The sequence below is a fragment of the Eleginops maclovinus genome, chromosome 7 (genome assembly GCF_036324505.1).
Source record: "Eleginops maclovinus isolate JMC-PN-2008 ecotype Puerto Natales chromosome 7, JC_Emac_rtc_rv5, whole genome shotgun sequence".
Taxonomy (NCBI): domain Eukaryota; kingdom Metazoa; phylum Chordata; class Actinopteri; order Perciformes; family Eleginopidae; genus Eleginops; species Eleginops maclovinus.
The window spans coordinates 16,280,518-16,305,829 of record NC_086355.1 but is presented as its reverse complement, the minus strand read 5'-3'; the positions used below and the strand labels follow the sequence as shown (position 1 = coordinate 16,305,829).

The window sequence follows — 25,312 nt, the reverse complement described above, 5'->3', positions numbered from 1 at the left end:
GAAGCAGTAGTAGTAGCAGTACTAGTAGTAGTATACAATAACAACATTTTTGTTATAAGAAACTCACCATTGCTTGTTCAATCTTGTTGTCTATGGCCACAACGCTGGCTCCCGAGGAACTGCAAAAAGAAAAGAGAAATGTTTTAAAACACACTTATATATAGTGTAACATTAATACAAAAGGATTGGAGCCGCAGCCTTTCCTTCGCTCTTTCTAGAAATCTGGGTCGTTACTGGAAGCTACCAGACATTTCTATAAAACCAACGGAACAACTCCTGTCCTGGAAAGCGTTTATGGTAGTGTGGCCTTGGTGCAACTGTAGCATCCCTCCTCCATTACACAGATATTACTGACGAGAGAGCCCTGAACACACAGGCAGCTCCGTGAGGATAGAAGCTCTCCTCTATGTAACACATATTTATTTACCTATTGTCGAGTTTGACTTGTGAGCTCTCTGAGCTCAATAACGACGACAGAAAAGACATGGAGAAATGCCTCAGCTGGCAGACGCCTAGATCCATAGCCACGGTGTAGCACGGAGTATTCATGCTGGTCATGTTTCGCAGTCTGCTAACAAACACACCCGTGTCCCGACTCGATCTCGTCGGTCCGTGATGCACATTCACACGGGCTTTTCCTAACAATCTGTCCGTTAGAGCTGGTGCACCGACAGCAGCGGTACCAATACAATCCAACGTCAGCTCATCTCCGAGGTACACACACAAAAACTGCAGCTCCGGACAAGCCCACATAATTTATCCAGCGACAGAGAGAGGGGCCAGCCCCTGATTGGTCGAGAGGGAGGCTATTTGCATAATCTATTCAGGAACGCCCCCACCTGCCGCTCAGCTGATGCATTTAACATAAAGTAGTCTGAGAACAGAGAGAGGGCGGATGAAACCGGGGGAAACCGGATGGGAAGGGAAGAAGAAAGAGCAGAAGTGCTGGGAGACAGGACAGGGGAAAGGTTAGATTTTGGGTTGGTTGATTATAGCGATAATGCACGTTAATCACTTCCTGTTTAAATGTCTATGTGTCAAAGGAATTTACCCTTATCTTAACCTTATTGATGGGATTTTGTTCTTATCTGTATAACAAGAAAACAAGTGTTGCAACAGTTAGGAATGGACTATGATTAATTTACATCACAATGTGTGGGATAAAGTGTTCTCTCTGTCCAGAATGCAATAGTGAATATCACAACTGTTTCAGCTTTCGGCAAAAATATTGTATCGTACATTTTAAACTATAGCTCTTCCAGCCAAATGAATGACCCTGTTTTAGGCACATTCAAGTATACACATCATAAACACTAGCATTAAACAATGCCAACAATCAAAATGATATACCTCATATTTGCTTGCAAAAAGAACAGACATCTATACAAATTTTAAAAAGGCACGATATCCAAAAGATAATAATCAGATACACCAGGGGAAGTTGTTGAATCAAAATGATGTGGATGTGAAGTCCTATCATGTTGTCTTTACATATGATGCCCCCATGTGGCCCCATACAGCAGGGCAGACTGAGCCACATCAAGAAAGCCAAAACAACCTCCAACATTTCATTTAAAATGATTGAGTCTTACCTAACACAAAGGGGATTGAAATATTGGAAGGTGGACACCAACGAATCAATCATTATACTCTCATGTAGCACCAACTGGCTCCTGAAAAATAAGATAATAACATGCCTATACTCAAGCCATTTGTCCAAGGACATGCCTGGACATTCCCTGACTTGATTAAAAACATGTCCCATGGGATGTTTAACTCCCTGGTGGGTTAAAACACCCCAGATTGTCAACTGTTGATTGCTAGATACTATATTATCAATTTCACTTAGAGATCAAATACCTGTTAAAGGTCTCTAAGACAATGGAAGCCATGGGAACTAATGAAGTCAATCTGACTCAAACATTACTATATGTCCAAAAATGCCTTTATATAGAGGAGTATCTTGGTCAGACAGACACACCTAAAACAACCACTCCTTACAGAAATTCCCAACTTAGACATAATACTAAATAATACCTCCCCCCTACACACACAGTCAAAATCCTGTGTAGACACTACACAGACCTCATAATAGAAACAAAAACGGAAAAGCTGCTTAAGTTTATTTTCTTACATTAGGGCTGCAACTAACAGCGGTTTTCACTATTGTTTAATCTGAAAGTAATTTTCCAGATTCATCATTTCTTTTATGAAATGAAAGATAATAATCCAAGGGTGATATGTAAATATTTTGTTTTGTCGGTAAAAAAAAAGATATTCATGTATGTAAAATTACAAATATCCATCCTTTAGGAGGCTTGGAACTGCATTTTCCGCAATATTTGCATGGACATTTAAAAAATCATCTATCCAAGAAGTTGATTATCATTTCTTACTGCGATTCATTGGTTTGTCAACTGATAATTACAGCTTTATCTCACACAACTGTTAAATACGACAATAAAATATAAAAATAAAGTGGGGTGTGCCATTGAGCAAACATGAGAAAATAAGGAGAGCTCATTGGTTAACAGAAGATAACGCAGGCCATCTATGAATTATGCTGAGGTTTATATAAAAACACACTCACAAATAGTACTTAAAAGTAATTGAAGTGCTAAGTACTACTGATGTGCAGATGTAGTTGTTTAAAGAGGGTGACCGCGGGAAAACTTCTAAAGCTGAATGAAGTATTGAGGGAGATGAATGGGAGAGGGGGAGGATGGGGAGAAATATTCAAATCCTGAAAACAGAGAACAGGTTGAGTACCTTTTCAAGCCGTTTGAAAGTGAGTAGTGGAATTTTAAATTGCTGCTTATGCTAATGTGGGTGTCACGGAAGGGTCCTGGGTCTTAAGCACCAGTACCGAGAAGATACGCTCAAACACAGCCTGTCCATACTGTCAGCTGCTGCTCACATCTGATCCAAGACAAACACTTATTAAGAAGTCAAATCGCTAAATGAGAGACTTTAAGCTACTCTTATCTCTTCCGGTCTCCTCACTGACTGGAAGAAGGCTTTAGCTAATTATCCAGACCAAAATAGCCGGCACAACTCCAGCTCTTGAGGAGTCACACAGTCTGAAAACATACACAGAGTAGCTATAACTGGCTCCTAGCCAAGAGAAAAACAATATTTTTTAAAAGACAATTTACTTTTATACGTCATATATCAAGATCATGATGATTTAAAAAAAGCATCCAGAGTTAAAGCACTAGGCAACACTAGGATTCAGGTTATTGGTTAGTGTGATTAGGGAGGTGTGTAAATTAAGGTTATTATTTTGACCTTTTAACATAAAATTGACTATTTTTTCAGAATCAGAATCTGGTTTATTGTCAAATAGTTTTACAACTTTAGGGAACTTGCTTTGATGTATAATATTTCATTATCTACGAAATTGCAAAATCACTAAATCTGAAAAGCAACAGCCCAGTGACCTACTGAAGCACCTTAAGAGGGAAATGACCCAAACATTATGCAAAAAAAGGCCAGGTTTGCAAAACAAATACCCAAAACTACGTAAAAACATAGTTTACAATTTTCAAATATATTTTAGAATACAAAGTTTGATTTTTTTATTTAAAAAAATAAATGGAGAATGTGTCTGCTGCCTAAGATTAATAAACAAACATTTCTCTGAGATCTGATTTACTGCATGGCTTTGTCACATTACTTTGTACATGTTTACCTAAAAAAAAAACTATTATCCATGTAGCACCACATGTATATTTACAGCATGTAAAACGTTTCAAACTGAAAACCGCTCCAGAATTGTGAGCGCTGCAACACAAAGCCTTTAAGGGCAGTCACAAAACAATCACAACAAAGGAAGTCATGCTTCTGTTTGAAGGAATTTAACGGAGTTACTTATGTGTTGCAAAACCGTTGCAGAAGAAAAGGTGACTTTAATGTGAAACAATGGACCAGATGGACCAACAGAGATGTTACAAAACAGCCAATATATGTGGCCAGCAAATCAGTGACAAAAAAGAAACATGCTGTGGGTTTGGTTACTCACGGTCTCAGATATATTACTAAATGTCACACATTTACAACAGAGATGCATGTGATCTTAGTGTCCACACTTTCCTATAGCTCCCTTGGAATTACATCACTCTCCTATATTATCACTTGAGATATGCCTACCCAGCAAACCTGTTTAAAGGATCAGCTTTAAGTATCCCACAGTGTAAACGCTGCCCCTGAAGCTATGAATGACTGAATGGAAAGCATATAGCCGTGAGCCCTTTGTGTGCAGCTACTGTAGTGATTGGTCCATACTGAGCCGCACTCCCTGGGGATCCCCCGTCTTTATTTTACCTTTTGAGATGCTGCTCCAGCTCCCAGAACAAAAGCTTCATTGCCATCTCGTCATGGCCTTGCGCTCGTACTCCCCGTGCTCTCATGGAGCCGTCCGCCAGCGGGATCATGTACACTCCAAAGTATCAAAGCCTCCCGAGCGTCTTTGTGTAGTGTTTTCTGACACCCCTCGCTCCTTCTTTAATGTAGTGAACAGATCTGGGTGGCGCCCTACAGATGCATTGGTGAGTGCGGCTGCACAGGGAATCAGAGGCAGTGTGCCAGGTTATGATGACTGTGTATATGTGTGCTCCTCATTCTTTCTCTCTCTATGTCATCCATTTGTGTTTGAATGGCTGACTGGTGAGGGAATTACTGCGTACAGACAGAAGCTGGGCGGATGGTGACGTGGGATCACGTGATCCTGGGAGTTACATAAACCATCAACAGAGATTAGCATGTGGCCCAGTGATTTCCCTGCTCCTTCTGTGATCCCTCTGCCCTCTCTAGCCCGCTACAAAGATGCACAATAAAACTTTGAGACTCAACTCTTCAACAGCCCATCAGCAGCTTTCTTTTTACTGGGAACATACAATTTCGTGGCCCTATAGTCGGATGGAATTCATTGAGCACAAATGAGTCCACAGGAATGTAGTCTACTGTAAATGCAATATAAATTTCCCCTGCAGTTGTTTGTATATAGAAATTTAAAGTTTGCAGTAAATATCGAGAAATCAACAGTCATTTGGCGATGAACAATGTGCAACTATGTTGTATAATCAGCGGATCGGAAAAATAATCTTTGCATCCAAAGAGGCAAACAGGCTATTCATAGCCTCCTGCTTTTCTTTGTTTGTGTCTTTGTTAATAAACTGAATATCTTTAGGTTATGGGCTGACCAAAACATACATTTGAGGATATCATCTTGTCCTTTCAGAGACTTTTTCTGACATTTTAAAGAAAAAACTATTTATAAATAATGAAATAACCCTCAGTGCTAGCACTTTTGATGTGATATATAGGAACTTGACTGTATAACTTTGCAATATATTGATATAATATCCATATTGTCATAAGAGTAGATATCATCTTGGATATTATAATGCGGTTATTTGGCTTAAGTGTCTTTTCCCTGGTTTTAACGGCTGCATTACGGTAGAGCGATGTCATTTTCAAATCTTTTTTTTTTTAAATGTTAATTTGCATTCATTGCAGTCATTACACCTACATTACTGATATGTATTCATCAAACATATTTTAAAATATTTGGTCAAAGCACCAATCAACCGTCAAACCTTCAAATATGGTCCCAATATCAATGTATTTGGCCATATATTTCATATAATCTATTTCTCCAACCCTATTTGACAGTTCAGATTGTCCCTTTCTTTGTACATGCTGTACTTTTTGATGCCTGCCCCCGGCGTGATAGTGACCTTGTACCTCAGGGTCTTATCTTGTCATTTCTAATTGAAAAGCCCCCTCAAGATGGCTTAGTGCCTCAGCAGACAGAAAACACAACTTGCACTCGCAGGGCCTCTGCGGCTTAGAGACAGCCGGCCAAGAAACAACAGGTAGAGCAGCGGCATAATGCCGGGGATTTCACTTGTCCTAACAGACTCCATGTGCTGGGGTGAATCGCTATCACAGGACTTCTGACCTGGGTCATACAGAAGCCTGCTTAAGCACTTTGAACCTGTGCCTCCCTCAATTTGTAAATCTCAAAAAATAATATTCTTGCTTATCAACTAAAAAACAAAATTGAAGATAAACAGGTTTTCAAAAATGGTAAAGGCTCAATATTCACTATGTGTTGTCCTAACCTGCAAATACACCGTACACTACACCAGAGTCCAGGAGGAGACTCAATTTATGCGCAGGGATTTCTGCTTTACACGTTTAGAACCTTTGTTGTGCTAAAACCAAAGTTTATTTATATCTATCACATATGGAAAATGCTCAAAAGGATGAACTCTAGAAACTGCACAGCCCCAGTCTGATGAAGGCCACGTCTTGTCCATGTATTTATAACCTTTTCCAAATGTTTCCTTCAGTCAGACATCAGCAATATCTGTCCTAACAGCCAAGTGCTGGAAACATCCAACATTTCTACACTGTCATCCAACTATTAACCAAAACAAACAATGGTAGGGGACATTAGAACACATGCACACGATACACAAAAACAAATACAATAATGAATGTTTGCAGCCATGAGCAGCAGGCCCATTTACTAATGCATGTCTTCTACTAAACAAACTGTGTGCTCTTCATCATATGATAAAATCACACACAAGAAAAGCCATCCAACCAATCACCGATTGTTCAGTACAGCAGCCTGACGTAAGGGTTTATTCCCATAGTAATGTATATATCAGAGTAATCATGGTGTGACGGACTCCACAATATTTCATACAGAAGAATATTTAGCATTTTACAAAATATTGCAGTTACTATTGGATATTGCACTTGCTATTTCCATAAACCTGTTGCAGCCCTGGAGAGAAGTCCTATATGTATGCCAGTAGTTTTTCTGGATAAATTCCTTATTTTTTATCTATCGGCAAAATGTGTCTTGCTCCCAAGAAGAGGAACTCCTCTCACATATGCTGCATTTCAGGGGAAATGAAAGTTGATAAAAAGGGGCCTGGCATGACCCAGCGGTGATAAAAGAGGCCTATTGAATAGTTGAATTGTAAAGGCTTTTGGCTGTGCTGTAGTTTGATAGTGGAAAGAACACACAGACTTTACCAGTAAGCCCTGGCAGTGGTTTTCCATAGTCACACCCTGACTATGGAGAATGACTGAGAGCTACTGAGTGAGTCAGTCAGGGAGGCAAGGGAGGAATGATGAGTGGCCATTTTGGCCTCCATACGCAAGAGAGGGAGAGAGAGATGCTATTGGGGCATTTGGGCTGACAGCAGCAAGTCCTTAGTGCTCGCTCTATACTACACTCACGCGCACACACTGGGGGAGAGCCGGTGGGAGAGAAGGAGGGGAGAGAGAGTCAGCAAGAGACACAAGAGCCAGAAATGCCTGGATCCACCGCCTCAGCATTTATACTGTCTCAAAGGGTCACAGTTACAGGGAAAACAGAAGCAAAGACAAATACAGTCTAATAGAGTGGTGCAGGAATCAGTCCTAAATCAGGGAATGAGTAGGCATTTTGCACTTCCTGGTTTCAAAGTTTTCTGTGAGATCCCTGAAATAAGATCGGTTCAACACAAGCTGAAGAGATTCTCATGTTTTTTTCTGAGACATTAAATACATTAGTTACTTCCACACTGATGAATGTCTGAAATGTTCACACGTTTTGAAGTTGCTTGCTCACAACTGACTAACAGCATCACACTGAACACGCGACTCACCTGTACCTTAGCAGTGGTTACATGCAGTCAAGAGACGGTCATGTAGGTTGTTTATAGCATCATGTTTACTTTTATTTCGGGTCATTGCCTTTACTCTTCATCTATTCTAAGTATGTTGGGAAATTATTGAAAATATGACGGGATTATCCTGCTGAGCAACATGTATAAGTGTGTTTACCCTATTCCAAGATCCCATGGAACAATCCCATTTGTTTCTGTATTGAGAGCAAAGCAATGCTAACTTCCAGGTGGTCCTTCAAACATAAGTCATAACTGCATCACTCTATGGTTTCATGTAGATGTTTTGTTTGTTTTTGGCCAGTTTAGTTTAGTATTGACATAAAATGTATGGGATTTTATAAAATACAACTTTGGATGCATGATGGAAGAAAGAATAGTTGTCTTGCTTATCAAATCATAGAAGACCCTGGACTAACTGACTAACCTTAATCACCAGCCATGGTTTGGGAAAAAGACACACAGCAACTCTGTGCAAATCACATCAAGCAAATAGCCTGAACATGCAAAAACAAACACAGGCGCGGTCAGCCATATAATGATTCAAGACTAAAGAAATTAACCAATGCTTTCTCAATCATAGCTCAATCCTATCAGTAGCAATTTGATCAACAGCATCTTTATTAACCTCATTGAGGCACACACACCACCCACCACCCACCACCCACACACCCACCCACACACACACACACACACACACACACACACACACACACACACAGTTGCATAAGTGTGATTGAGCAGCAGGTTTGAGTTATGTGGGGTGAAACCTGGCATTAAAAGGATTAGCAGCCAAAGAACACACAGCGGTCCGAGTCCAGACAACAGAGAATGGAAGTAATGCCGACCGCAGCAATAAAGACAGAGCAAAGACGAGGAGTGAAGCACACCGGGGGTGGGCGGGGGGAATGTAGTGAGGCTTATTTAGAAATGACAACACAGAATTATCAATTGGATGTAACTGCATTAATTGTTAAATTCAGACACGCCATGTTTACTTAAATATTGCATGATGTATAATCTCGCCAAATACAGTTTCATCCTTTAATTTTTCTTCTACGTCTACAATATAACAACATGTACGATTATAAAGTCTCTATAGTGTCTCCATAGCATCCACTTTGTAATATAAATGAGATACACTTAAGAAAATCAGTGAACTCAAAATGAGCATTTCCAACAGGCCATTGCTCATCTACTTGGGGGGAGTCTGAGCTGCAGCAGTGTCGCTGAAATGAAAGTAACCAATATGTTTTTTTTATATTGAGATGAATATTATGAATAGGTTTTAAGGACAGTACATTTTTTTAAAGTTCACTTTCACATTCATATTAACAAAGCACTCCTCACTAATGCATCAAAATAGGATATTTCTAAAAATCGGCTTTGCGTTGTTTTCATGTTGGGCCAGTTTAAGGTTGATATTGATGAAACCATCTTTACATCTTTACTCTCAACTCTCATTGGTGCTCATAAGAAATAAGCGTATCTTCCTCTTCCATCTGATTTTCTAGTACTTCTTCTCTTTCTAAGGCTGATGGAGGAGGAGAGCTTACTCACACTAATGTCTGGGTCACAAACGCTACCTCCACATTGAAGCTTGTAGGAGGCCAAGTGAGTCATCATTCCCTCATGCCCAACTCTACATTCCAGCAAATCTCCCTGTGACACGATCAGCAATCCTTGTAACTAAAACAGTACAAGCTGTGGCTGCACTGGAAACGCATACAGATATTTTTGGCACCAGCATAATTCCTGTGTATTCCAACCTACTTTCCACCAAAGCTCAGTTCTACAAAAAGACTAACCCTCCAAGAGTTAGTACATGTCTTTCACTGACATTGTTTTCTGGTAGGAAAAGCTCGAAAAATGTCACGTAAAAAACCAATGCAAATGCCACTGACATACAGTAGATAGGATTGCTGCGTTTTACAGTTCCGTTTCTCCCAACCCCCTCGTGCTCTTCTACCCCATTTTTTACCGTTGCAGTCGATTTGCTCTGCTCCGTCCTAATTTGGGCTGAGTCTCTGAGAACAGAGGGACTGAAGGTTTGGGTGTGGCAGAATTGATCTGTCATTGACCGGCCAGGAAACTGACAGAGAATAGTAATGTTCATCTCAGTTTGTCCCAGAATTTCCAAAGGTGAATGTTGCCTTGAAGCAAAGCTATTTCCTTGATTTTTCGGCAAATGCACACAAAATGACTAGAAATTGTGACATCATATTAAAATTCACTCAAAATGCCTTTTTAATGTTACCTGTTTTTGATGTATTAGAATTTTTGCTTTGTTTTTCAGATGAGTAGATATTGTGCTTGTTAATTTGTAGTGTGTGTTTTATAGTCTGATTGTGTTGTTTGTATTGTTGTAGCAAAGCTAATGCTGTCCTCTCGTGCATGTCACTCTTGTGAAAGAGATTTAATTCTCAATTAGCCTTTTTCCTGTTCATATAAAATATTTATTTTATACATGTATAGAGAAAACAAACTACTGTTTTTCACAGTCGCTGCCGAATTAGGTCAGGGAGAGTTCATCCAATCAATAAATCACTGAAACATTTGGGAACAATTAGGCTACAAGCCCTGACCCGTGTGTGTGTGTGTGTGTGTGTGTGTGTGTGTGTGTGTGTGTGTGTGTGTGTGTGTGTGTGTGTGTGTGTGTGTGTGTGTGTGTGTGTGTGTGTGTGTGTACAAGCGATGAGGGGAGGACAGAGGACTGAGTGGATTAACTTAGCTCTGACGACATCAGAGCTATCAAAAGCTCGGCTTAGCTACAAGCCATCAAACTCTTGTTTTCTGCTCGGCTTTACAGTCAGACAAGACAATACAGACCCCCCCTCATCATCATCATCATCATCATCATCATCATGCCACTTTCACTGAGGTAATTCCTCTTCTGGGTATTCCTGCTTTATATTCAGGGTACTTTGCATCCTTGTCTGATTTGGTGATCAACCTTATTTGCAAATTGCTAGCATGCTCTATAAAAGATACCCCCAGTATAATAGAGGATTCATGAAATGGTGACTACAATTTAAAAAAAGTATGTTTAATGCAGCTCAACAAAGGAACAAGATATGCCAATCCAGCTCATCCATCTACACATTAAGACTGTAAACAGGACGAACAACCAGAACCAACAGCACCATCTTCTGGTGACAAATCACAGTTCAATCAAGGTTAGCCTGCAAGTCCTTTTAAAGGATATCTTGTTTACAGGCTTTTTGTAACTTGTTTGAAGTAAAAGGTGCATCTGGACGAGTGGCAGACTTGGGATCTAAATAGGAAGCAACCTCATGCACTCACTTCACTTTTATCTGATTCAGCAATTAATATGATTCTCCACTGTTTGACCGCTTTAGGTGTAACAAGAGGACGGTTCTTTTATAACCTGGATTCTACTAAACATGGTGCAACCATTAGTCAGATGACAAAAAAAGGAAACGCCAAATATCTTGATAATAATTTAAATTCATTTTTCATGCATACAGGTTTTCAGCCTCCAAAGAATATTTTTGGTCCAATTTGACTATTTTCTGACATGTTATAGACCCAAACAATAAATGGATTCATTTATAAAATATTCTGCAGTTTAATGGATAAGGCAATAAAACATTATTTGCAGCAAAACCACATTTTGCTAAAGTGATACTACGATAAAAGCGACTCAAAATTAAAAATATATATTTTTAAAAGTCTTACCTGTTACAGCAATAAGGGGAGGCCCCAGGAAAACATGAAAGGAAAAAAAGAAACCTTAATGCCAGGGGGTCACGAGGTACACACAAGCTTGTTTTCTTCCAAGTAGAATATGCAATTATTCAAAAATACATATGGGATCCTCACAGAAAACATTCCTCCAGAGCATAACACACCGTTACTTTACAATAGTAATTAGCTGTTAAAGACTCTTTAAAAAGTGTTGACAACCAAGAAGCCAAATACTCGCCCTGCCAAAATCATACTCCTCTTTACGGTTTGTGTTGTTGGCAGAAAATAGTTGAAAAATAGGTTGAATCTACTTTGTTTTCCCTTGCTTCTGTCACACTGAAAAAATGCCCTATATGTAAATAGCAATAACCTAGCTAGAACATATTTGACAGACAACACTGAGGCAAAACGCTTCGTCTGTATTATTTTTACACCGTTTGGTAAACACTGCCACCTTGTGGAAACTACTGCCGACTCACTACTAATTCAACTTCCATTAAAGACCTGAGCAGATCTCCTATTGTAGGTTTGAATTCCTGTTAAGGGCTCACTTTCTGCCAGAATGCCACCAATTAATCCCAAACCCTTTGTTGCTCCCTGAAGTGTCTGACATGTCCAGACTCAACAAGCCTGCTGAGTTGCTCACTGCTTTGGTTTGAACACAAAGCCTCATTAAGTCTGCATGCTTTTCATCTCTGTCGGGTATTTAGCTATGTTTTTTACCACCTTAAACATTGTCATATAATTGTTATCCTCACATTTTAAACTATAGACAGAAAAAGGGAACACAAAAGGTGGTTGTTTCTCTTTGTGATGACGTGTAAAAGTACATCATGCCCACAGAGTGTTTATCACTTCAAAACAGGGCCTATAGTTAAGGTTATTTGGGCTTAAAACTATTTCAGCTATCTGTCATGTAGTGTTTCTTATGAGCCACTAGAGGGACCTGTAGCCCATTTTTTATCCCAGGCTCCTTAACTCCTAGAGTGGGTTAACATTTTTTTCTAAATCTGTTTTTGTCTAAATTTGTGTGAAAGACAATTTATTTTAAACTGACAATTTCTTTCTGAAGTCCAATGCAAAACACATTGGGACATTTCACATTCTATGTATGAAATTCCTACATTTAATTGGCAAATTAATGGACTAGGTCTCGTTTTTGATATGGTAAAAGGATAGTCTGCGCAAATAATCCCTATATTCCAGTTTGAGTCCTTCGTTCACAATAATTCCATTCCTTCAAAATGTTCCCAACTAGAATATTCCACAAATTTGACAACCACAGTCCACTCAGAAAGCCTAGAAGCTTGCTGAAATCATTGGAGCACTTTTCCTTAAGCCCTGTTGCAGTGGGTTTGTAATCATAGTATATAAATAGGCATGAGCTCCTAAAAGACCTCATAAACCACAATCACACCTTAAATACTACAAACCAACAATGCGATTAAGATGTGCACATGGCTTTACTGTAATTAAAACGATTTTAGGGTCCACACTTTGAAGTGGTTGAGTCTTTCTTTAAAGCACCAATTGGATGCAGGACAGCCCCCTCACTTGCTCAAACCATCTTGACCTCTGGAATAACACAGATTTGTTCTGTTTATGAGTTCCTTTCATCCTAAAATCCTTACCCCAGTTGTTTCATAACAATTCCCGCCACAATCTCTGTGAATGTAGCGACCATTATGACTGCTTTTGACCTCAATAACGCTTACATGACTCAAGTCTCAGATGATGATGCACAATAATGCATAAACCCTTTCAAACCGATTCATTTTCCGATGCAGCACCACACACTGAACATATTTTCTCAGGAATTAGAAATGCTTAAATGATAACAGTGATGGACGACCTATCTCATGCAACCCTCATAAATTGAAAGCTGATTTTTACTATGTTTTTTTTTATGATGTGAATAGTGAAAATATGACTAACTCAAGTAGAATCATTCCAAGTCTTACAGGTCAAAAAGGAAATGTATACTACCATCCCAGCATCAACGCAAGCATGCTGGGAGGAAGCATTCATACGGACGCAGTTCAGCACTCTGCAGGCAATGTTATATATGTTGTTACATATGGGTCTCGCAAAAAACCTGCCTAAAAGCAGCCTTCAGAAGCCCCATATACGTAGAGCCATAGGATGAGCCTGGTGTATGTAGGCAGCTTGCCTACCAGCAGGTGGTAGTACAGCACTATTTGCAGAGCTGAAAATAGTAATGCTAGAGTATCCTTGCCAAAACAGACCATAGGTAATGTATAAGGCATTGCTAACAGCGCATTAATTTGTATTTCTGGTCACTCTAAAGAGAAGTGGGGGAGCAGCTCTGACAAGTCCATTTTAAATCTGAGATGTAACCATACAGCACCATACTGTATAGTTTTAGTAATTTAGCATAAATAATACATTCTGATCATTCTTTTTGTTAGTGAGGGATGTCAATAACTGCAAATCACCCCACTTTGGGACTAATAAAAGATTATACTGCTTCACAGTTTTGAATTGAATTGTTTTTCGTTTTTTTAAACGGTGCATCTCCAGCACACACAATCAAATGACCTGACATAAACAGAGCACATCCATTCGTGTGGGCTGCCTGAATACATTCAATATATGGGAAATAATAAAAAGGACAGTGCATGGACATTTAAGTACTGGACAAAGAAATGATAAGTGGCTTAATGTGTGCTATTAGGAAAAGCAGCTGGCTAGACTATTGAGAGAACATTAATTTAATAAACACTCACAAAAAAAGAAATCTAAAAAGTCCCCCCTCCAGCAGCCTTCCTCATTCAGCCACAAAGCGTAGAGAAAGGGATTAGCTCACACAAAGCAAGAGTGAGTGAATATGGTCCCTGTGGGAAAAGACACTCACTGGATCTCACGTCACAGAGAGCCTGCGCAAACCACATGACCCAACTTTTCCCCCTGTGACACTTCATGAGGATCATCAGACTCGTTCTAATATTTCAGCAAGACATCTGTGTTTTTGAAAACAGCCTGTCTTGCCATTTTCTCTTACTCATGTTTTTGCCAAGCTAGACGAACCCTGTCCAAACTGCAGCTTTGCACGGCTTTGAAATTGCTCTTCGACTGGGAGCCTGTTTCATTTATCCACAAGGTTTTTTTTGCTTCAAAGTGAATTTAAGTATTACAACATCTGTCTGTGTATATCTGTCCTTCTGAACGTCTCTGCAATTCCCTGCAGTTGCCAAACCAACGTTTACATTTGTGCATTTAATTCCCCTTTCTGACATGTAGCATGTGTAGCATGTAACATGAAAGCTGATCCGGTTATTTTAAATCTTCCTTTACTTGTTAAAATAATTCAGAGCAAAAACTCGTATTTAGCCTTCAAGCCTCTCTGATGTTTCCTCTGCGGTAGGTATATCTTTAAATACTGGACAAAAAGATATGGGAAGTCAACACCTTGGACATTGTTTCCTTTTTTTGTGATATTTCTTTACAGGAAACAATTCATCACATTCATAATCATCAGATTAATCAATAATTAAAAAAGGTGTGGTGCAGTCCTAACAGATTCGTTTTCCTTCTCAACTTCTATGGCATGATAAAAAATAATGTCCAGCGATCAATATCTAACTCATTCATTCACAAATTGTGATTTGTTATCATTTCAAAATTCCCAACATCTATTTTTTTTACAAAAATGTTCTGCTTCACTTCATATTCGTTGTAGTTTTCCATTTAAAAGCGCCTTAATATCTGACTGAAAAACAGTTTAATCGCCAATTAACGCTCCAAAAACCCATCAAGACAACCCTACACACAGACTGAAAAATAAATTGAGGTAGTATATCATTTATTATCTTTCTCTCAATCACATGCCTATATCTTGGATGACCTTGGGAACATTTATTCCTTTAACTGTTAAAAAAAACAATGGACAAGGATGAAAAAAGCAGGAATGCCTATAGCAAAGTCATGCAATGCGTTCTGTGTATGTGTGAGTGTGCGTGTGTGTGTGCGAGGGAGAGAGAGAGAGATGCAGAAAGAGAGAGATTCCTGGAGCTGACTGGACAGTGTTCTGGCCACAGGAATGCCGGCCATGATTCAGCATAATGTCTGCGTGTTTGGGGGGATGACACTGGCAGCCCACTCAAGCCTAAAAATAAAGAATGAGTGGCTGAACATCAAACCTCCATCAACACCCCTTCATAGTACATCACACTGATGTTAGGCCACACGTCGTAGACTACCGCAGGTCTATAATACCACAAAATATGTATTTATTAGAACTAAACCTGTAGTATTTTTCTCTGTGGTCACAGCATGTTTCTCTAAAACATGTTGCACCTACAGCAACATTGTTTACAGTGGTTACTGTAGCAGCAATAGGCATATCTACCTCATAAAGTAGTATCAAATCATTTAAATAAAATTTCAATTCCAGTGTTAAGTAAACAGTGTTCTTAAAAAAAAAGAAGAGAGATAGGTTATTTAACACCGTCTCCTCTGGTTAATGCACTGTCGTTCAACTGTCAGTCAACCAACCAGCCAGATGAGCCCTTTCAGGAGGAACTGAGGGTCAGTCTGAGCAGCAAACCGGACTGTGAATGGCATGCAACTGATACCAATCACAATTCCTAGCCTTTTTCCCCTCAAATAATTCAGATGAAACCCCTAATTCAGGAATACATTTTGCAAGGGTATTAGGTCATTCTAGTGTCAATCCATAAACAACAGTTAAACAAAAATACTCTCTCTTTTCAAAAGCACAATTACTCACTGTTAGGCCATGTTCTCCTGAACTAATAAGGAAGTGAACACATGACAATTCAATTTTGCTTTGTCCCTGTGGTGCTTCAAACTGTATCATTCCCCCAGAACAAATGAGAGGTGGACATCAAACCTCTCCGGAATCAAACAGGACAACCCGATTCTATTGATTTTCATGCACCGACAGACCCCTTCAGTGGATGTATGAGCGTGCAACATGCATGCACGTGTTCGTGCTGGTCCACGTGCGTACCATCAGAGGTGGAAGGGCAATTTTCCAATAGATGAAAGGCATGCTAAAAACACAATCCATTATCATCCATTACAGGCCATTAGTTTTCCCGCCACACTGTTAAGTGAAACAATCCCGTTTATTGATGGAAAAATAAACCATCTGCAGGAAGGGGGGCGAACAGACAGTTGGAATCAATGACGCATCTGCAAAGAACACACACAGACACAGAGACAGGGGGGGATTTATAGAGATGTTCACGTGCAAGTGGTTTGTATTAACCTCTATTAAATGAATACCCAGTAAACAGCTCACACTTTTTCTTGTTTAGTTTTAGCCTGCCATTCATGCTCTCACTGCCTGGCATGGAAAAACAGTAAATATTCAAAGTAGTGTAGTGAGACCTCCCTCCCTCCCTCTCGCTCACACACAGCCTGTTAGGGCTCTGCTGTGTTCTGGTGTTCTCTGGCTCGGTCTGTGTGGTGGGATGGGGGAGGTGTCAGCAGCACAACAAATAACAAATGCTGTTTACTTTTACTGAGACACCTTTATAGTGCAACTGTGGAAAAGCCAGAGCTCGATATATACATTTAAAAAAAGCATCAGCCGAATAATATTGGTGCATATACTCCACAAATAACAGCCAATGAGTGTTTCTCATTACATTAGTCAATGGTTGCCACAGCTTAAATAGCCCAAAATCTGTCTAATCTCTGCCTGTGTGTGCATTTTAGGTCCATGGCTAATTTACAGATCAATTTCAGAAAACAGAAACGTCAAAGTAAAAATAAAAATAAAATGGATAAAGAGTCAACATAAGATTGGGGATAAGACAATAAGGGGTGCAAGTAGATCAGATGATTCAAAGAGGATGACATGCTTCGAGCCGTTAATTTGCATCAGTGATATTGGGTCATTGATACCAAACCCTAGGGACAATATTTGATTTAATCGTCCATTGGCTTAAAGAGCAATCACAATGAATTGATTGTAATGCATTTCCATTATCGGGATAACTGTAAAAACATTTAGCTTTTTTAAATTTGGAATGAAATAAAAATACTTGTAAAAAGGTAAGCGATCCCAAGTGTTTCAATAGTATAATAAGTGTATGATGGATACATCATACCAGGATAATGGTGACACATTTTGTATGTAGTCCCATGCTAAATTGGAATCCATTGTACTTAGATCACATCAAAGTTGATTATGTACGACTTTCAGAGCAATCTTTAGAACCTATTGTTTGTTACTCAATTTACAATATGTAGAACAAGACTACAATAGGATAAGACCGCAGACACCACCTTTAGCAATTTATTACAAGAAAGCGATCTATGATTGATAGCAACGTAAATGTAACAGGAGAGGAAAAGCGAAGTTGGCCCAGGGTTAAAGTGTCTGCCTCTAAACTCACATGGCTGTCATTAATGGAAATGTGGTCTGAAAGACAAACTAAGTATGGCCACTCCTTAACATCTGTTTTATCTAAGACCCACTGCAGAATGACAGACTGGAACATCTGGACATCAGAATGTGTCTATAGTATAACCTTCTGCGAGCCAATGATCGCACAAAACCATCTGCAGAGTGGGCACTGATGGGGGGGAACAGTGGGGCAACACAAAGGCAGGATTTATCAGAGCTGGAGCACAACTCTGCTCAGTCTGGTTCCATCTGGTCCAGCCTGCTGTGCCCTCACCGTCTCTACCAGTGTCAGTCGACCTGACTGAGACAGGTTGGGTCACTTCCTCTGTGTGTTGGAAATTTTGGGGATCTCGTTGATCTCTGCACAATGAGCAACGGGCCCAGCACACACTGGCTTTCTGCACTGCCAGGGGCAAGATTACATTCAAAACAGCCAGTGGCAGAGATAGCCATCATTATGCCAGCCACAACACACACACACACACACCAAGGTCTTGAGAAAAAAGATGTATAGCTGGTTAATCAAAAGTTGTACTTTGCTCAACTTTTGCCACAATGCATCGTCATTGGCACCATTGGCCATTCTAAAACATGCAAGTGCAACCAAAACAAAAGGGATATTTTCTGTTAAAACATCCACACGTTATTAGTAGTAATGTTATATCTTGTTTTTACCATTATAGTAGCTCAGATAGGGCAAGTATCAAAACAACTGAAAACACAACTGTATCAACATCAATAGATGAGCATGTCACTGGCTAATACTAACATTAAACAAAACATGTATTAAAAACATAAAATGAGTCCAAACTTATGTTTGAAAAAAAAAAGGGATACACTCCGAGTCATTGTCTGAAAAACACAAAATGTGTTAACTAGGCTAGGACTAAACAATTTCAAACAGTAAACTAAGTATGACACAATAATGCAACATCTGACATTAGTTCACAGCCACAGTTCTCACCACAACATCTCAAAAAACTACATAATAATAATAATAATAAGGGTTCAAAATACAAAAGGAATAGAAAATGAGACCATGCGCTAAAGTTAACTATTACCTTGACTAAACTCATTTAGCCAAGTTTGCTAACCAGGCCTACATTACCTATCGTCAGAACACTGTCTCAATCGGAAACTTTGAAAATGAGAACCAGCTACAGAGCAGCACCAAACCACATCCTCAGAGAGTTGTGCATGTGAAAATCTGTAGGTTGCACATACTTTCACATTACTTACATTTTGCTCATGCCGTTAAAACATTTAGCACTATTTTGAATTCACTGTTTTACTGTGAATGATCCAGCAGCAGTCAATACGCAGCTGTCTCCTCACACAGACCACCCACCCATTTTGAACGGATTCCCTTAATGGCATGTTAGTGCAGATAGAGCAAATGCACAACTGACAGCCTCCTTCATTCAACTCTAAAGAGACCCCGGCGTTTTTACAACCTCAGCTTATGGGGTGATTTATGGGGGAACGGGTCATCCCACAAACTAAAAGCTGAAAATATGTTGACATGAGCCTCACAGTTGACCCCGGGAACAGAACAACCACTGATATGTCACACAGACCCCCCCCCCCCCATTTTGCATTTAGTACACAAAGGAAAAAGGTTCTGGGTCTTTGTATAGTTCCTTTAAAGTGACCTTGAAAAGGAGCTATCTATACAAATTGCCCATCAATTGCAGCAGGGAAGTGAAAGTAATCAATACCAGTGGACATTAACTTTAAGTGCAATCATATTGTAATGGTATAGGCTGGCAAGTGGTGCTGTCCAAATGAGCACAAATGGAAAATAAAAATGCAAAACCCCCAATGTCATTGGTTGAAACGAAAGTCTGCTTGGTGATGTATTTTTCCTGAAAATGCTATAGATGAGTGTAACACCTACGTCACTTCCTGGCAAAATAACGGTCCCGCCCACATGTTTGCTTTCATTTGAATGGCAGTCAATACAGATTCTGAAGTTTTCGGAAGTCACATAAAACAATTCAGATAACCGAGCCGTTTTTAATCTACAAGAAGCCCAAATATGATGATGAGACAGGCAAACTATTTTAAAACGTTATTGGAGATCGATGATCTGTGTCGATTTACAGTTTAATTTAAATCAATAAGGAACTATGAGGCTCTTCCTGGCAAAATGATGGCCCTGCCCACTTTCGGGGATAAATAATGGATCAGAGCAAAGAGGAAAATAATAGTTTCTTCATGTCTTAAAGCTGCTGAGTTATATATTGCACATCAAACAACAAATTAATCCGGACATACGGTTTCTTTACTTCCTCTACAGAAAAAGGACAGCAAAAGAAATCACAGTTTCAGTGTAAGCCTGCTGCCTGATCTTCTGACCGGACATCATTTCCATATTGATTTAAATTAAACTATAAATCAACGCAGATCATCGATCTCCATTGACATTTCTTAATAGTTTGCCTGTCCCACCATCATAATTGGGTTTCTTGTAGATAAAAAAGCACTGTTATCTGAATTTTTTGATGATTGCCGAAAAATTCAGAACCTGTATTGACCGCCATTCAAATGAAAGCGAATGTTTTTCGCATAAAGTGGACAGGACCGTAATTTCGCCAGGAAGTGACGTAGGTGTTACACTCATCTATAGTAGGTTTCGTGAACGACTCACTGTTCACTTTGAACTTGGTTTTAGTTTCTCCTGAACACACGTGAACATAGGCACAACATGTGCAAGTGGTAGGAAACCTCAAATTAAACAAAAAGTTCCTAACAATAACAAAGACACAGCCATGATTCAGAAACAGTAGCTGATTGTAAGCTGAAAGAAACATCTCTAGGCCTATATATTCTAAATATTTATTTGGATAATGTAAGAGTTACACTAATCAGCAAAGCAGGAAGTAACTGAAAAGTAGTGTGGCCTCAAAGATTAAGAAGTTATACGTCCTAATGAACCTGCTGAAATGCTCTGTGTGCCCTGTATGATCTTATTCATGATGTCGAGCAGAGAGTAATCTGAAAACAACAACTCTATTTTCATGCTATAATTATGTAGAGCAGTTAGCTTTTGTAAATGGGTGCTCGCATTGAATCAGTAGTTTGTCCGTTTCAGAATGACAGCGAATTAAGTTTCAGCAGAAGATCAAAAATCAAACATCCTAAGAAGGATTTGGCCATGCCTAGTTTGTGGTCTTTGTAAATGTGCAATAGGAAACTTTGCCAGTTTTTTTGTCATACAGTGGTGTTGGTAACATGAACTAAAAGTGTCCAGTCTCAGTTGCAGCCACACATCAGTGAGTGAAACACACAACTTCAACAGGCACTGTCCCCTAATTGTATTCGTGTGACAGCAGGTAAATTACATAGAAGTGTACCGTGAGCCTAATTCACCGGGACAATTTTCTCATTTGAAACAAGGGCTTTGGTTTCACCCAAATGCTACTTATCATCAAAGACAATAATCCACCTGATCTCCATAGATTTCACATTCCTCAGAGTTAAACGTCATGTGATAACAGTAGCCATCCTTCAGTGTCCATTTGCCGGCCCGTAAAGACGGACTGAAACAGAACCAGCATCATTATTATAACATCCAGGCTACCCTTTTACATTCCTAGAATGAAAACCAGTCAAGTAATCAACCACATCTTTGTAATTATGACTGAGGCATACAAAACATCCTAGAAGCAGGAGGTTACAATAACATTTTCAGAGGTTGGGAAAATGGGTTTAAGACTGTAAGAGCGACTGAAATGTGGACTATTTCCTGTTGTTGGGTGATTAAAATTCCCCTGTAACCTCAAAAATCAGGGCTAAAAACTTGTTGGGAAAGCATTCCACAGGAGGACGTTAGCTGGTTCACAGCATATGTTACAAGTCAACTGTATCAGCTGGAGGAGTGTCAAAGAGAGATAGGGGAAAGACGAGAGATAGAGAGTATAGATAGAGCTCTTTATAAAATCAATAAGCTTTCAGTGAAGGAAAGGACTACTGCGCAACACTTTTCACGTCAAGTAAACTGACATCACTTCCTCATGAGTTCATCGAAAAGGTAGAAAGATTATTAATAAGGCCTGCTTGGGGAAACACAATGAAGTATATTCTTTTGTTTCATCTGTAGAATAAGACTAGTTTGCTCCAATTGCATTTGCAGCAACCTAGTAACGGTTATCTCTAATAAAATAATCCTGCATCTTCCTCCTTTTTTCCTGCTATTCCACAACAAAATAATGTGCTGAGAGTGTGTACAGTGATCTGTGCACCCAGCAGAAATTGTGCCCTGTAAGGCAGACAGTCAGGATTCAAGCAAGGAGTAAAATGTCAAATCACTGCAGCCACTTGTTGGAGACAAGAAGTCACATTCAGCTAAACCCTGCACTGTGTCCATCTGACACACAGCCTGTGGAAGCCTGGCTATTGTCTGCTGGCTTTCGAGAAAAACAATAGCACTTTTCTTCCCTCATGGCTGCCACAGCAACCAGTGAAATCATCCAGCTTCAATCAGACACACTCTGAATGCCGATTGGGTCTATCAACACACAGGAAGCATCTCTCAGTAATTTAGACAAAATGTGCCACTATATGGTTACAACCAATCAAATAAATCCAAAGAAAAGTAAAGAAATAGAATCTCTTACCCATCCTCCTCTCCATCACCAGCCTTTAGACCAGCTGATGCAGTTAAGGCACTGGCGGAAGCGGCGTTGACATCAGCTTCCTGACCCTGGCCAGCGCCGGATCCAGTTCCAGCCTCCCCTCCAGACAGCTTTGGGAGCCCCAACAGAGCCGACTGGTGCTGGAGGAGCAGCCGCTGGGCGTCCTGCAGCTGGGTGGTGGTGAAGGTGGGCAGGCTGGCATAGAGGGCACTGGCCTGGGCAGCATGAGCCAGAGCAAGGGCACTGCTGTGGTCATGGGCCAAGCTGACAAAAGACCCCTGGCTCTGGGGAACACCCTGTGTGGGCATCCGACCGCTAGTCCCAGTGTTGTGGGCTTGGGGGGCGCTCTGAGGGTTGGGTGGAGGCACACTTGATGCAGACACTTGGTTCTGGTGGACTGTTGTGGGCAGCTGGGTTCCAAGACTTTGGATTTGTGTTGGGAGTGACTGTGGCGTCTGCTGCTGGCAGTCTAGGTGGCCTGGGTGGCCCTGAGGCTGCTGGCCAAGACCTGGTGCTCCAACATGAGAGGGCATACTAGAGGTGGAGGTCTGTGTGTGAAGAAGAGCCTGTGACTGCTGCAGGCCACCTATCATCTGACATACACCGTTAGCCAACCCGGAGGGAGCTGATCCAGTTTGGTTGGACAGAGGTTGAGAGGCAGCTGCCTGGGGGACACCTTGGTGCGGATGGCCTCCCTGTTGCTGCTGAACACCCTGTGTGGAGCCTAATGGTGGATTAGCAACTGCCTGGGCATAAGTGAGCTGGTGGGGTAAAGCCGATGTAGGGATGGTGGTCTGGTGGCCTTGCATGGAAACTGGCTGATGAATGCTAGTTGGAGCCGAGGGGGCTACAGTAGTCTTCACATGCGAATGGGTCATATCATGCGGGGGCATGTGAGGTTGGGACACTCCCATGCTTAAACCACTGGGGAGGATTCCTTGATATCCCTGCGGAGGGGAGGAGTAATCCTGGGTATGCTGGGGTACTGGGTGTCCCCCAGCCTCTCCACTGCACACACTCTCAGTATAATGGCTCAATGTACTCATAGTGCTACTCACAGAACTACCACTTGTGCTTTCCCGCTCTGATGTCCCAGCAAAGCTCTCAGAGACAAACTGACGCATGCTGTGAGAGCCAGTGTCCGACGGAGCGGAGCTTGGAGCGGAGGCAGGGTTCTCCTTATCGTAGAATTCAGTACATGTCCATCTGCCCTTCTTAAAGGGTTCAGAGCTAGAGTCCAGCTTCACCACGCGGAAGCGAGAGCTGGTGGTAGTCACAGCAGGGGCTGGAGCTGGGGCGGATGTTACAGGGGCCACAGATGTGATAGGGGCACTCATAGGCTGCAGCACGGAAGATGCAACTCTTCCTTGGATCCCCGCTGGGACCCCCATCCCTCCAGAGGCACTGACAGCAGCAGACGTAGTAGTCATAGTAATGTTGGAGTTGATGTTTTGGTGTTGCTGGATCATGCTGACATTAGAGGTGGTGGTTATAAGGTTACCTGTGGCTGCAACAGCACCTCCACTCCCTCCACTCATCACATTGAAAGGAAAGCCTCCACTGATACTGCTAGCACTCGTGCTTATTCCCCCTCTCACAGGCACGTTGGCAGAGCTCAACATATTCACATTACTAACAGTGCTGGTCTGGGGATTAACTATGCTAACTGTAGTACCCGTAGCAGAGCTGTGCATTCCAGGGAGAGATCCCGGGGCCACAACCCCCACGGGCTGAGCGGCAATACTTGGAGGGGCAACCTGGGAAACATTCTCTTGAGGGCCCCCCACGTTAGAAGGCATTTTCTGGGTGATACAGGGCAAAGCTCCAGAATTGAGGGCAGATGGGGTACTCCCAGGCCCAGAGGACAGAGGGTACCCCTGAGCATGGTTGTGATGATGTTGATGGTGATGGTGATGGTGATGGTGATGATGCACATTCCCGTTCACCATGGCCCCACTATGCTGTTGAGCTTGGTTCATGGCATGGGGGTGTGAAGGCTGGTTGGGAGAGACAGCTCCAGGGGTATCAGCCTCATGGAAATTATTCAGCGTCTCCTCTGAAGAGCTCCTCTCTCCACCCACTATGTCATTAGGTCTGGATAGGGACACATCCAATATTTCAGAAGAAGAGAGATCCTCTGTGTGGGACTCATCCAGGTCATCATAGCTTTCTGTGTCCTCTGCAATACTGTTGTTGGTACTCACAGATATCTGAGCTGGAGTCACACTTGTAATCTGGAAGCCACTCTTCTTTTTTATCTGAGCTCCAGTCTGTGTGGGCTGGGGCTGGGCATGCAGATTCAGGCTGTGGGGTGGCATGTGATGGGGACCCGGGGAGGATGACCCAGCAGGGGGTTGGCACTGAATCAACAGGGAGGCTTGATAATCATCTGCCGGGACGTGGCTGTTATTGACCACCGGGTTTGCCGGTGTTGACAGCCCGGAGCCGCTCCCGCTGCCTGTGTTGCTACCCCTTCTGTGAAAGACAGCCGGGTGCGCCATCTTTCTAACACTGCCAGAGTCTCCTGCAGGGTCCGGATGATGCATTTCGTGAGGATCCGGGGGGTGGTTGCTCTCTGACAGTATGCAATAAGGCTGCAGCTCGTTAACGGCGCCGTTTTGACTAAACTTCGATCAACAGACAAAACGATCAAAAAATAAATACATCAACCAAGTACTGGCTGTTTGCAAATGTCAGGCAAAGTTGTGCCAATATGTACAGCCTCTAAAACACGATAAAGTGTTTTACGTTGACAGTTAGCGAGGCTAGAGAAGCTAGTGGCCGCTCGCTGAGTAGCTAGCAAGCTAACGTCAGCTGATGCCAGTGTTAAATCACCGGCTAACCACCAATGATATCCGTTAGTGGCTTTATTAAACACA

General features: G+C 41.3%; 1 protein-coding gene across 3 annotated transcripts in view; it reads right to left on the bottom strand.

Annotated features, from left to right (window-relative positions):
- Positions 1-25,312, bottom strand: part of tsc22d1 (TSC22 domain family, member 1) — a 28,184-nt gene that overhangs the window by 2,457 nt on the left and 415 nt on the right. The window contains exons 1-2 of one of the 3 annotated variants that reach the window (XM_063887783.1): positions 22,416-25,312; positions 68-119 (exon numbers count right to left, since the gene is read on the bottom strand). The exon at positions 22,416-25,312 is cut by the window's right edge and continues 415 nt beyond it. In XM_063887783.1, the coding sequence (XP_063743853.1) occupies positions 68-119; positions 22,416-24,979 (2,616 nt within the window). In that variant the 5' untranslated portion in view covers positions 24,980-25,312. Of the gene's footprint in view, positions 1-67; positions 120-427; positions 748-4,323; positions 4,649-22,415 lie in introns of those variants that run through there. The other 2 variants (XM_063887785.1, XM_063887784.1) reach the window with 2 other exon arrangements.